Source organism: Pelophylax lessonae (genome assembly GCF_965119305.1).
Source record: "Pelophylax lessonae genome assembly, chromosome: 13".
Classification (NCBI taxonomy): domain Eukaryota; kingdom Metazoa; phylum Chordata; class Amphibia; order Anura; family Ranidae; genus Pelophylax; species Pelophylax lessonae.
Window position 1 is genome coordinate 203776590 of NC_138780.1, and position 14509 is coordinate 203791098.

Genomic DNA, 14509 nt, shown 5'->3' on the forward strand with positions numbered 1-14509 from the left:
CAAGGCAGAGGAGGAGGAAGAGGTCGCCAACGCAACCAGGGCACCGCCAGCACCTCAGAAGGCAGGGTTAGCATGGCCGAAATGTGGAAAAGCTTTGTCAGCACGCCACAACAAACAGCAGCACCAGCAGCTCATATGGAACGTCTTAGCAGGAGGCAGCATTTCACCAACATAGTGGTGCAGTATGTGTGCACACGCCTAGACGTACTGAATGAGGGGTCTGCCCCCTTCAACTTCTGGGTCTCCAAGTTGGGCACATGGCCTGAGCTTGCCCTTTACGCCTTGGAGGTGCTGGCGTGCCCTGCAGCCAGTTTATTATCTGAACGGGTATTTAGCACGGCTGGGGGCGTTATCACAGACGAGCGCAGCCGCCTGTCCAGAGACAATGTGGACAAGCTCACGTTCATTAAAATGAACCAGGCATGGATCCCACGGGACTTTTCCGTACCTTGTGCAGAATAGCGATGGATACCGACCTTACCCAGCCATTGTTCCATTTTTGCTCTTTCTCACTCTTTTGGGGTGTACCCTCATTTAAAATTTGTGAAAAGAAGCAGTGTTGGCTACCTCGTCCTCCTCCTCAGGGCCAGATTAACGTAGGGGCTATTGGAGCTGCAGCTCCAGGCCCCTACCTTTATATAGGCCCCAGGTTGGCCATATTCACTGTTACCGCTCTTCTGTCACTTGTAAACACAGAAGTCTGGCTTCTATGCTCGCTTCCTCAGGCAGCTCCCTCAGAACCTCCCCACACAGCACGAAGGCCGGACAAGGAGGGACAGTTGCCGATGCATGGATGTGTTTATGGGCTTCAGAGACAGCATCCCATGTGGAATTAGGCATGCATGGCTGCACCCTTCCTCCTCTGGGTGCATGCCAAGGCACGGCCCTTAAGGCCCTTCAAAATCCTCAGCACCAAGCCCATGATGCTCTTAATCCGGCCCTGGTCCTCCTCCACCGCCGCTTCCACCTACACCGCCCATAGGTGTGCGCAGCCTATTGCATTAAGGTGTGCACCCCAAAGTTGAAATACACATGCATATGTTTGCCTACATGTACATGGCCCCGATACATCACTCTCCCTGCTGGCAAAGTGAAATAGAGCAGAGCAGGTCCGAGGGAGATCTTTCCCATCTCCTCACTGGCAAACAGAGCGATAATGCTATGTGCCCTAGGTGATTAGGGTGTGCCCAGGCACATCCGGAACACCCTGTGCGCACGCCTATGACACCGCCACATCCACCACCACCTCAACCTCCCTCCTACTCCATATGGGCCTCGTCCTTCAGAGATGAAGAACATTGTTTTATTTTTCTGTTTTTTTTTGTTGTTTTAAGTTATTTCCCTATCCACATTTGTTTGCAGAGCACTTGCCATGCTCTTAACAACGTTTTGCTGCCATTTGCAGCACTCTAGCCCTTTCCATTGGTGTTTTAGAGCCATTTTAGTGCCTGAAAGTTCGGGTCCCCATTGACTTCAATGGGGTTCGGTGTTCGGGAAAAGTTCGGCAAAAAGTCCGGGACACGGACCCGGACTTTGTTTTAAAGTTCGGCTGAACCCGCCGAACACTGACATCCAGGTGTCCGCTCAACTCTACTTATGAGCACAGGCAACTTCTCCCTACGCTGGCAAAAAGCGGAATGTGAAATGGCCGACAGCTCAGGTCTATTTATAGGGTAGGGGGCATGTCCATGTGCTTAAATGTTTTAATTGGCTGTCCCGTTCGACCTGACGGCTGTGTCATGGGTCAAAGTTCTCCCCAATGTAAACTAATATGGCCGCCGCGAACAACGCGATGTGTTTGCAAAATTGGCGGGTAGCGAACAAGCAAAATTTGCTGCGAACCGACCGCCGGGCGAACCGCAAGGCCATCTCTATCAGTGATATTCTGTGTTCATCCTGTTAATGGAGATATTACCTTCTCTACAAATGGATGGCAATATTGGAGTATGGAATTACTGGAATTTATAAAGTGATCTGATATAAATGATTCCAAAAAAGAGAAATGAGTTCCATTCATGTAGAGAATAGTTACATTCATTCCTGGGGGAGAAATTCATTTCTTTCTGGTAACATTCTTCTCTTCTTCTACAGATTGTCCAATAATGACCTGACAGACAGTTACTGCCTCCACCTGGCATCTGTAATAAGAAATAATCAGACACTGAGGACACTGAACCTGTCTGGGAACAATCTGGGGGGTCCTCATTTCAGGGATCTGATGGAAGCTCTGACAACAAGCCGGATAGAGAAATTAGAGTGAGTATAACAGGACTGACTGAGACAATCATATTCTGGGACAGTTTTATATCTAAATCACATAAATAATATATAAATATGATATTAAATATGAATATAATGTAGGTATATGCTTCTCCTTTTTGTCTCAGTATATAGTTAATCCTGGAATGTTGGGTAAGTCTGAAATCTTATCACGCTCTTTTATTAGCCATGAAATTATTGTTTGATGAAATCTGATTTTCTGTTTTGTCTGATAATTAGTGAAATAGATGAGATTATAGGAGATCATACACAGGGCAATCTTACTGCAAGGAGCATAAAATATGTGCTACATGGGGGGCGTGGCTTGGCACCGGACCTGAATGGCCGCATGTTAGAGGAGCTCTCTGCATTGGGGGACTAATTACAGCTTTTCGGTGTCTCTATATAATCCCAAAATGGTAAGATCGGGTCGCAGCGCCTCCGCCAACAGAGCAACACCCGACCGGAGTGCTCAGACCTCGGGTAACATCCCGGCGTTCTTCCGATCCCAGCGAGAGGGCCTAAGGGCGGCCTCACCATCTCCGGCTCCCCGCTCGCCTGAAGTGCTCCCTCCTCCTCCCACACAGCCCCAAGCAGGAACGAGCATGGCGACTCCGCTACCTAGCTTAGCGGACCTTCAGTCAGTCGCCGCTGACATCAAACATACTTTGGGCTCTGCCATCACTGAGCTCTCAGTAGAGCTACGCTCGGTTACAGCACGCCTCACTGAGACAGAGAAGTCTTCATCCACTCAAGCCACCGCCATTAAACAGCTTCAGCGCTCTACAGATGCACACACAATTCATCTTATCGAGATCAACAGACATCTGGAAGATCTCGATAATCGTGGTCGGAGGCACAATATTCGTCTGAGGGGCCTTCCTGAGTCAGTGGAACCCCCGGCCCTGATGCACGCTCTGACCGCCATATTTAATGATCTGCTTGAACGGCCAGCAGACACTCCTGTGGACTTTGAAAGGGCCCATCGCGCTCTAAGACCAAGAGGAGCTGAATCTGATCCCCCGAGAGATGTCGTGGCTTGCTTGGTTAATTACCAAGTGAAGGAGGCTATTCTGAAAAAGGCGAGAGCCCGAGATCATATATCCTATGAGGGATCTGAGGTCAAACTTTTCCAGGACTTGTCCTCCATCACTTTGCAGAACAGACGGGCTCTGCGCCCCCTGCTGGAAACCCTGAGAGCCAAGGGGATCACTTACAGATGGCGCTTCCCCTTCTGTTTGTCCGCAACATTCCGGGGGAGATCCGCAGCACTCAGAATCCCAGAAGATCTGCCTGCCTTCTGCGAAACTATGGAGATTCCGGTAATGGACTTACCCGACTGGTACAGCACCTTCTACACCCCGGAACCCTGGATTGCTGTCACGTCTTCATCAACCCCGAAATCCCAGCGCCATCGTCACAGGCGCCGTCAATCACACCATGGATCAACACCTAACCGTGGAAGAGATGACCACCGGAACAGTCCGTTGCGCTCCCCGGCCCTGCAGAGGGAGCACGCAGACCTCTGAACTTGCTCACCGATCCAGCCTGGATGCCTGCCAATGTGAGTTCTTTCTTTCCCCTCACTCACTATTCCCATTTCCTTGACCCACAGACTTTCCTGATGTCCAGTTAAGGTCCCTTTGATTTATGATTCTGAATGACAATGCTTTCCTGCCTATTCACCTGCCCTGTCCATTCCCAATAGCAGTCTCATGCACCTGTTGTTCCTCTCCTCTGTGCTCGCCTCCTCTGCCCCCCCGTCACACACTGATTCCTTGTGCAGGAGACCAATGCCGCAGTCTGAGATAGTTCCTCTGCACCGTGTAATCTGCTCCCGCACTATACTTCAGTATTGTGACTTTTCCCCATTATACTAGGATGCAGATTAAACCTCCTTCACCTGAACTGCCTACAGAACTTCCTAAAGATATGTCTGTGCACTTTTACAGAACGTTTTTTTTTTTTTTTTTTTGAGATTACAGATCGTTGACTGAATTAAGAGGATACTGACCCTTCCTCATGATCCCCTACTGAATACAGTTTGATACCTCCATAGTGAGATTTAGAGTATTAAATGGAAATGGGGAGATCCATTCAGCAGGGTTCCCAGATCCCTTCATTCCAAACTAGTGCTTGGTTCGTGCCTTGGGACGTTGGGCTGGGGGGGTTGGGGGTGGGGGTGGGGGGAGGGGGGTTTCGCTATTTTAAGCATAGAGTCTGCAATCATTTATGGTTCTTATGTTAGTGCTGATTGTCAATCCTGTATCTTCCTACTCCTGATTATACAGCGCTACACTGATAATATACTCCTACACCATCTCTCCCCCCTCTACCCGTTCTTTCCTGCCTTTTGCTCCCCCGAACACCCCCCCCTTGCTCTTCCCTTTCCCTCCATCCTCATGCCTTACCCTCTCTCTCCCATTCCCCTCTTCTCTCCTCCCGGTCCCACTCATTCCCAAATCCCACCCCCTCCTCCTGTTAAACTCCTTGTGTCCTACTCCTCTCCCTATAATTCCTCCTAGGATCTGTTCTCACTTCCCTCCCGATTATTCAGACTAGATCTCTCATTGACATGCACTTCAAATCCAGGCTTAATAGAACGCAACAGAATATACTTGTTGACCTGAGGTACTTTGTTTGAATTTTTTTACACCGTTGTATATTTCTGCCATTTTATTTTATGTACTTCAGTCGTTAAATAATGTTTACATGAAGCTATATTTATCCTCATTGTTTAGTTATACTGTACGACATGTCTGTCACATGTCATGCCCATCTCGAGTGGGACACCCGCTTTATTGGTCCCAACTTGACATGGGCCTTGTGACAACAGCGAGTTTACCCTATATAGACCAACAGGTCTTTCTGCGGTGGTTATTTCCTGTAGTTGCAAGTGCTCCAGATGACCCTGATTATACTAGACCAAGATCGTTACCATACAGTTTATTCTTTTTCATACAATTATTCATTTTTGGAGACACCAACCAATCTACTCTTCATTCCCCTGCTGTCCCCCAGTGCCGTATAGCCCCACGGTTATTTGGTTTTTGTTCTAAGACCCCTCCCCGCACCACAGCGGGTACCTGCTCATTGTATCAGGCATCCGTTGACCCTGAGCACCAAGTGCGCATTTCCTCGTCCCTTAGAGTAAGGCTTTACCGGTACCCTTGGTAAGCTTTCTGGGGGCGCCTCCAACTCTAATTCTCTATCTTTTTCTGCTCCCCTAATATTTCTAATTTTTTTTTTTTTTTTTTTTTTCTTTTCTTTTCTCTCTCTTTCTCTCTCTTCCCCTCTCCCCTTCCCTCCAACATGTCTAACCCTAAATTGATGCAGATACAAAATCGTGTCAAAATCCTTTCATTAAATGCACATGGACTTAACGTGCCAGAAAAACGTTCACAAATACTAGCAGAGGCACACAGATTCCGGGCGCAAATTGTTCTACTCCAGGAAACCCACTTCCGAACTGGTGACCCGATCTACCTATCTAACAAACGTTTCCCTACAGGTTTCCACTCTACGACGGAAGGCTCCAAATCGAAAGGGGTCTCTATTCTTTTAGCGCGCCAATTAGATTTTAAACTGACTGACACCAAGACAGACCCTAATGGTAGATTTCTTTTCGTCAAGGGATTCCTAGCTTCTCGCCCAATCACAATTGCGAATATTTATGCCCCCAACACCAAACAGGTGGCCTTTTTCCGCTCGACTATTCAGGAGCTTCAGGATTTCACATCTGGACTCCTGATCCTTGGGGGGGACTTTAACGCCCCTCTAAACCCCCTACTTGACTCCTCCACGGGTAATTCGGTTCTTCCTTATAAGGCTCTTCGCCAAATCACCACACTGCTTCAGTCTCTCCGGCTTCATGATACCTGGAGGTTGTCTCATCCGGACACCAGAGACTATACATTCTTTTCTTCGCCTCATCAGAAATTCTCCAGAATCGACTATCTCTTTCTCTCTCAACCAGATCTTCCCTACCTTTCTTCCTCTTCTATAGAATCCAGTGCATTATCAGATCATAACCCCATAACCTTGTCCCTGTTGTTTCCAGAAGTCGAGACGAGATGCAAGTCTTGGAGACTTAATAATTCGCTCCTAAGAGACACAGCGGTAATCACGAAGCTCCGAAATACCTTGACGGAATACTTTGATCTGAATGACACCCCTGACACCACAGCATTGACCCAATGGGAGGCACACAAGTGCGTGATTCGGGGATAATTTCTTGCACTATCAGCTTCACTTAAAAGATCCCGACAGAAGGAACTTGATAATCTCTACTCCAAACTCGAAACACTTGAAAAATCCTTTAAACGCTCCCAAGCTCAATCTACTTTATCGGAGCTGACAGCGGTAAGAACTGAGCTGCGGGATAAGTTGGGTCTGCAGGCTCATCGTAGACTGGTTTTATCCCGCAAATTATTTTACGAACAGGGAAACAAAAGCGGTCGTCTACTGGCACGATCAATACGTCCGCAACATACGTCGACTCCGGTACATCTAATCAGAGACGCTTCTGGCAAGGATCACCATTCTAACCCTGAGATTGCGAAACAATTCGAATCTTACTACAGGAAATTGTATAATCTCGATGATTCACGTGTCCTTAAAACCTCCTCGGATGCCAGAAAAGCTCAACTGGATCATTTTTTCCAGAAGCATGGTATGAACCCCCTTTCCGAAACAGACGCGAGCTCTTTAGAAGACCCCATAACTGGAGAGGAATTACATCGAGCCCTTAAGGAAATGAAGCCGGGTAAATGTCCGGGTCCCGATGGGCTCTCGCTCCAGTATTATCGTTCTTTCGCCGATGTTCTTACACCACACTTCCTCCGAGCGTTTGGAAGTCTGGCCACTTCACCTTCCCACCCGCCCTCTTTGCTTGAGGCTCACATTTCAGTGATCCCGAAACCGGGGAAGGATTCCTCCTTGGTCACAAGTTACAGACCGATCTCCCTCCTGAATGTAGACGCCAAGTTATATGCTAAAATTCTAGCCAATAGAATTCTCCCCTTTCTACCATCTCTTGTTTCTTTGGATCAGGTAGGTTTTGTCCCCGGCAGGGAAGCGAGAGACAACACCACAAAAGCTCTCAACGTTCATCATTGGCTAACCGAAAAAGGAATCCCCGGGTTTTTTCTCTCTCTGGATGCCGAGAAGGCGTTCGACAGGGTGGCCTGGGACTACCTTTTGAAGACCCTGGAATCCATTGGGTTCCGAAATCGGATGCTCTCAAACATTAAGGCACTTTATACTGACCAGTTTGCCAGGGTCAGGGTCAATGGCCACCTGTCGGACGCCTTCCGCTTAACTAACGGCACGAGACAGGGATGTCCACTGTCCCCCATCCTTTTTGTGTTGTCCCTTGAACCCCTCTTAAACATGCTTCGCCAGAACCCCAATATTCACGGTATACAGATGGGTAATTCCACCCATAAGGTTGCCGCGTTCGCGGACGACATGCTCTTGTTTCTGTCGCAACCTCACATTTCTATCCCAAACCTGCTGAAAGATCTAGACTATTTTGGCTCCCTATCCAATCTTAAAATTAATCACTCAAAATCGATGGCCCTCAACATCTCCCTTCCTCCCCTTGAAGTGGACAGATGTAAATCTAACTTCCCTTTTTTATGGGCTGATTCGTCACTCCCATACCTGGGCATCTATATCCCAAGGGATCTGTCACATCTTTTCTCCGCCAACTACCAACCCCTATTGTCAGCAATTGGAACAGATTTGAAATCATGGAGGAATATCCAGGTGTCTTGGTTCGGAAGAGCTGCTATTCTTAAAATGTCCATTCTCCCGAAACTACTGTATTTGTTCCAAACAATCCCTATACACATTCCCTCTGCTTTTTTCTCCTCTCTTCGCGCTATGTGGCGGACATTCATTTGGCAAGATAAACCTCCCAGGATTAAATTTTCCCGTCTTACAGCCCCCAAACACAGAGGTGGACTCAATCTGCCGGATGTGGTAAGCTACTACAAAGCTTGCCTACTCAGCAGAATAGTCGACTGGACCCTCCATTCTAATCAAAAGGAGGTAGTAAAGATGGAAAATCACTGGACGAACATCCCACTCCATCTTCTCCCGTGGCTTCCCTTATCTGATATATCGCAATCTCTCAAAATGCATCCTCTCATTGGACCTCCGCTTATTACTCACGATGCCTGGCGCAAGAAAATGAAAATAGACCCCAGATGTGGCCCCCTGACTTCTCTTAGACACAACCCGGCATTCCCTCCAGGGATATCGTGTAGCTTTCTACGCTCCCTTTGGCCACATCGGGAAGTCCTCGCCAAACATTTTTTCAAAGAGGGGATTATCCTCTCCTGGGAAAAACTTAATTCCTCACTGCACCCACCAGGCATTCCGTTGTGGACATTCTTTCAATTACGCCACTTCCTCTCATCTAGAGGTACCCCGGCAGCGTGGTCTAGAACCCTAACACCGTTAGAATCCATTTGTGAACGCTCTCAACCTCAAAGACATATAATTTCAGAATTATATGGTCACATACTTGATGCTCCATCGGCATCATCTGCCACATTTGCTCTGTCATGGTCGAAAGACCTGCAATTGTCCCTCACCGAAAAAGATTGGGAAGCTATTTGCCGCGCGCCCCATCGCTCTTCGATCAATGTCACCGTCCAAGAAAACGGATACAAGATCCTTTCCCGATGGTATAGAACACCAGACAAAATACATAGATTTGCCCCAGCAGCCGACGACACATGCTGGAGATGCTTGACATCTCCGGGTACCATGCTACACACCTGGTGGACATGCTCGGTACTGCAACCCTTTTGGAAGGAAGTCCATGATATCATAAAAAAAGTCACATCAAGTGAGATTCCCTTCACTCCTGAGAAGTTCCTTTTGAACTTCTCTCCTAGAACACCCAATTCTCTACAAACTGTACTTGCCCGTCACATGATGAACGCTGCTAAACTTTGTGTACCTTGTCATTGGCGTTCAACAGCAATCCCCACACTCACAGAGTGGTTCCGCAGACTGAATAGAACTGAAGAAATAGAGGAATTGATAGCCATTTCAAGAGATGACATATCCAAGTTCTCTGCGGAATGGCTGGACTGGCTCCGATACAAGGAGACAGATGAATACAAGTCCATCATGTGTGTTCCATAACCTGGTCTCATGAGTTTTGTTACTAAAATACTACATTCCCTACTGCCCCCCCCCCTAGTCCTTCCCACCCCCCCCCCCTCTCCCTTTCCCTCTTTTTTTTTTTTTTTTTTTTCTCTTTTTTCCCCTTTCCCCTCTCACTCTCTTCTCTTGTCTTCCTCTAATTTTCCTATTCTTATCTTTCTCTTTATCAAGTTATTCCCCTGCACCCCCAATGATTTTATTTACCAAGAATAACCTGCATCCTTATTACAGACATCCTAAAGAAGCACGTTTCTGTTTCTTTTTTTTTTTCTTGCTCATTGCAACTCTCTTATCTAGCAGAATGCTCTAATCATACGCTTAGCGAGATGCCTTCATATGTCTGTAAATATGCAATTTCATAAGCTTCCACACTTGTTATGTCCTGTTATTATGTGGGTTCATTGACTTTCAATGTACTTGACTGTATTCATTTCATGTTATATCTTGCTTTCAATCAATAAAATAAAAACTTGTTTATGAAAAAAAAAAAAATATGTGCTACATAAACTAACGAATGGAAAATGTACCTTAACAAAACAGGAAAGGGTTCCCCCTAGTGGTGGGACTTTAGCGGCAATCACACTTCCAAAAAGAGTAAAATTAAATAATTTATTAAATTACAGCAAGGTAAAATTGATCAAAAAGATCAGACAATATACAAAATTAACTAGAGTGTAGTGTATGGATGTAAAACCATATGTGGAATGTAAGTAATACATATACTTAGGGTATATGATGAAAAGGATGATGAGGAAATCCTCCAACCCGACGCGTTTCAGGCAATGTGCCTTTCTTCAGGGGTCTAGAGATGGAGAACATTGATTTCCTAAACAATGCAGTAAATAGTGTCATATTAGTTACTGGATTATACAATATTAGGTAACATTGATCATGAAGATATGATATGAAAATCAAAAAGAAAAAGAGTGCATACCAGATGAATATCAAGGTGTGACAAGAGAGTCGCAGCAGATAAAATCAAGAAGACTAAAGGGAGATCTGCTGTAGAAGATGGTGTCAGTGGACTGAGATGAGCTACCAAGAAGTGTCCTCCCCTCGAGGAGTTTCAGCGAGGACGCCAAAAATGTAGGTCACTGTGGCGTCCCTAGTGGCATGTGTAAAGGGGTTAGAGGGGGTAAGTGAGTGTGTATAACGATGTTGACATGATTTGCAGAAATCATTCATACTTGGAATGAACCATAGAGTATGAAGCAATGTACCTTCTAGCGTATGCCAGATGGGTACCAGGGGGAAAGTGTGCTCCAATGATGTTTTTGTAAGATTCCAAAAGGAGGGTCTGAAACACATATATATGTGTAAGCTTCAGGATGTAATATTGGCATGTATGAGCAAATTGAATCTACGTTACGAAGTACCTTTGTATTTTAGTAGTTAGGTCACCAGGTCATAGTATGTTCATCCAGAGAGGGCAATGGGAGGGATCAAAGGTCCCCCTAAGGTAATTAGGGATAGGACGGCCCAAATGCCAGTACTGGGATAAAAAAGAGGGCATAGCAAGTGTGTTAAGAGATATATACAACTATATAGAATACTATATAGGTAGGGTATCGATGTGTCTCAAGTGAGAAAAGATACCTGAGTAAGGGAGCCGAGGGGTATTCAAGTATTGGCCCGGGTACTGGATCTGTAACAAATGTGAGAATAGTGCCCAGTGGGCGCAGTACTGAAGATTTTTGATGATAGGGAAGTACCTGGATGCACATGTCAGGAGAGGTCCCGGTCTGAGGTTAAGGTACTGGATCTGGGGTGAAAACCAGTATGGCAGGCTTGTCAGAATGTATGTAGTGCCTGATGGACATAGTCTCTGAATATCTATAAATGCAGGGTACCTGGGTGGTGGTGTCCGAGGTGTCCAGATTCTTATGCAGCCTGTAGCAGCAGCAGATAGGAGATCTGTATCTGCCGCTGTTTAAATATCGTGCCTGGGGGATGCCGGCGCCTGCGCAGTGTGGGAGATGTCCCATGATTGCGCGGCGTTCAGCCAATGGGATCCCCTGCCTCTAGAACGCTCGCCCCGCCCCCGGATGCGAAAGTGCGGCGTGCGTCCCAGGAGCGCCGACGCATGAAGTGACTCCATCACAGCAGGCGGGCAGGTCGGCGTGACCTAGTGCTGCCAGCGGGAGGAGCCACTAGCATTACCAAACTGAAAAAGAAATCAGACAAATTTCCTTCTCCCAGCCTCAACCCCAATCTTAATGCCTTTCTCACCATGACCATCCAAGATATTAACAAACATCAGCACCCTGTTCAAATCGATCCACCTCTCGCCCTTCCTACACCAGTCCCAACTTACCATCAAACCCTCAGATAAGGGTGGCAACATTGTAATAATACATAACAACCAGTACAAACTCATGTGCAATACCATCTTACAGAATAAAGAATGGTACCGACCCATCAGTAAATCAACCATTGAGAAATACTACCAACAATTCTATCTGTTTGTGGACAATGCATACTTCAACAATATCATCGATAAACAATGTTGGAAATTTATCCGCACTAGTCACCCAAAAAATCCCACTTTTAATAGTCACATAAGGATTTAAAAACTCCTCCCAGCAGACCGATCGTGTCTGGCAGGGGCAGCATCTCCGAAAATCTGAGTAAATTGATTGACTAGAAACTAGGACCCTACGTAGAAAACCTTCCTTCATACGTCAAAGACACTATCCACCTACTGCAGATTATTGATGGACTTACAATACCACCCAATGCCCTATTGCTAGCTGTGGATATTGAAGCTCTCTATAGCTCCATCCCACACCAACAGGGCGTCTCAGTCATCAAACACATTCTAACACAATCCAACCCAAACCACATGGCTCTCAATGAATTCCTAGTACTAGCACTGGAATACATCCTCACACACAGCGCCTTCTCCTTTGACGGTTCCCACTACCTCCAGGTGCAGGACATAGCAATGGGGACCGGCTGTGCCCCATCCTACGCCAACCTGTACCTGGGGGAGTGGGAATGTTTATTCCTGGCAGACCACACACTCACCTCTGTTGCAAACCATATCCTCTCCTGGTACAGATATATTGATGACATTTTCATCATATGGACTGAACCCCCCCCCCCCCCCCGATTTACTACAAGAATGCATAACTCTAATGAACAAGAATCTGTTCAACCTGTCATTCACTATGTGCTATCACCAGGAAACTATCAATTTCCTAGATATAACAATCCAAAAACACAATACAGGTTTACTCACGAGTTCCATCTACAGTAAACCTACAGCTGGCAACACCATCTTACACACCACTAGCTAAATTTTTTTTTTTACAGCAAAACATTTTTTTTTTTTCATAAATCAGCCAGAACTGACAGCAGCCAGTAAATACATGACAAATACATATAGGTCCATTCACACATCTGTAAAATGGGTCTGCATCCATTCCACAATTTGGCAGAACCTTCACAGACCCATTGATTTTCAATTCCAGTCTGAAAAATTAGGCATTCACAGGATAAAGAAGTGTCGGCCATTTCAGGCCCCAAAAATTAGCCCACATGTGTTTACCTGACAGCTAAGAACGTAGTATTCTGTGGCTAAAGGTACATTAGGCATTCACAGGATACAGAAGTAAGTGTCGGCCATGAAAGGCCCCAAAAATTAGCAAACATGCGTTTAACTGACAGCTAAGAATGCAGTATTTGATGGCTGGAAGTACATTAGGCATTCACAGGATACAGAAGTAAGTGTCGGCCAGTACAGGCCCCAAAAATTAGCCCGCATGGGTTTATCTGACAGCTAAGAACATAGTATTTGGTGCCTGGAGGTACATTAGGCATTCACAGGATACAGAAGTAAGTGTTGGCAGGTATAGGCCCCAAAAATTAGCCCACATGGGTTTACCTGACAGCTAAGAACATAGTATTTGGTGGCTGGAGGTACATTAGGCATTCACACGATAAAGAAGTAAGTGTCCGGCCGTATAGGCCCCAAAAATTAGACCACATGGGTTTACCTAACAGCAAAGAACATAGTATTTGGTGGTTGGAGGTACATTAGGCATGCACAGGATACAGAAGTAAGTGTCGGCTAGTATAGGCCCCAAAAATTAGCCCACATGGGTTTACCTGACAGCTAAGAACGTAGTATTTGGTGGCTGGAGGTACATAAGGCATTCACAGGATAGAGAAGTAAGTGTCGGCCAGTATAGGCCCCAAAAATTAGCCCACATGGGTTTACCTGACAGCTAAGAACGTAGTATTTGGTGGCTGGAGGTACATTAGGCATTCACAGGATACAGAAGTAAGTGTCGGCCAGTATAGGCCCCAAAAATTAGCCCACATGGGTTTACCTGACAGCAAAGAACATAGTATTTGGTGGCTGGAGGTACATTAGGCATTCACAGGATACAGAAGTAAGTGTCGCCCATTCCAGGCCCCAAAAATTCGACCACATGGTTTTACCTGACAGCAAAGAACATAGTATTTGGTGGCTGGAGGTACATTAGGCATTCACAGTATACAAAAGTAAGTGTCGACCAGTATAGGCCCCAAAAATTAGTCTACATGGGTTTACCTGACAGCAAAGAACGTAGTATTTGGTGGCTGGAGGTACATTAGGCATTCACAGGATACAGAAGTAAGTGTCGCCCATTCCAGGCCCCAAAAATTCGACCACATGGTTTTACCTGACAGCAAAGAACATAGTATTTGGTGGCTGGAGGTACATTAGGCATTCACAGTATACAGAAGTAAGTGTCGACCAGTATAGGCCCCAAAAATTAGTCTACATGGGTTTACCTGACAGCAAAGAACGTAGTATTTGGTGGCTGGAGGTACATTAGGCATTCACAGGATACAGAAGTAAGTGTCGGCCAGTATAGGCCCCAACAGTTAGCCGACACGGGTTTACCTGGCAGCTAAGAACGTAGTATTTGGTGGCTGGAGGTACATAAGGCATTCACAGGATACAGAACTAAGTGTCGGCCAGTATAGCCCCAAAAATTAGCCCACATGGGTTTACCTGACCGCTAAGAACGTAGTATTTGGTGGCTGGAGGTACATTAGGCATTCACAGGATACAGAA

General features: G+C 46.2%; 2 protein-coding genes across 2 annotated transcripts in view; one reads left to right on the forward strand and one right to left on the reverse strand.

Annotated features, from left to right (window-relative positions):
- The window catches only part of LOC309569498 (NACHT, LRR and PYD domains-containing protein 12-like), a 1417729-nt gene that overhangs the window by 922425 nt on the left and 480795 nt on the right, over nt 1-14509 (reverse strand). The gene's annotated exons all lie outside the window — the stretch shown is intronic.
- LOC309569499 (NACHT, LRR and PYD domains-containing protein 12-like) overlaps nt 1-14509 on the forward strand; it is a 362685-nt gene that overhangs the window by 246420 nt on the left and 101756 nt on the right. Inside the window, exon 6 of the mRNA XM_082275359.1 lies at nt 2092-2256. Coding sequence (XP_082131485.1) covers nt 2092-2256 — 165 coding nt within the window. The remainder of the gene's footprint in view (nt 1-2091; nt 2257-14509) is intronic.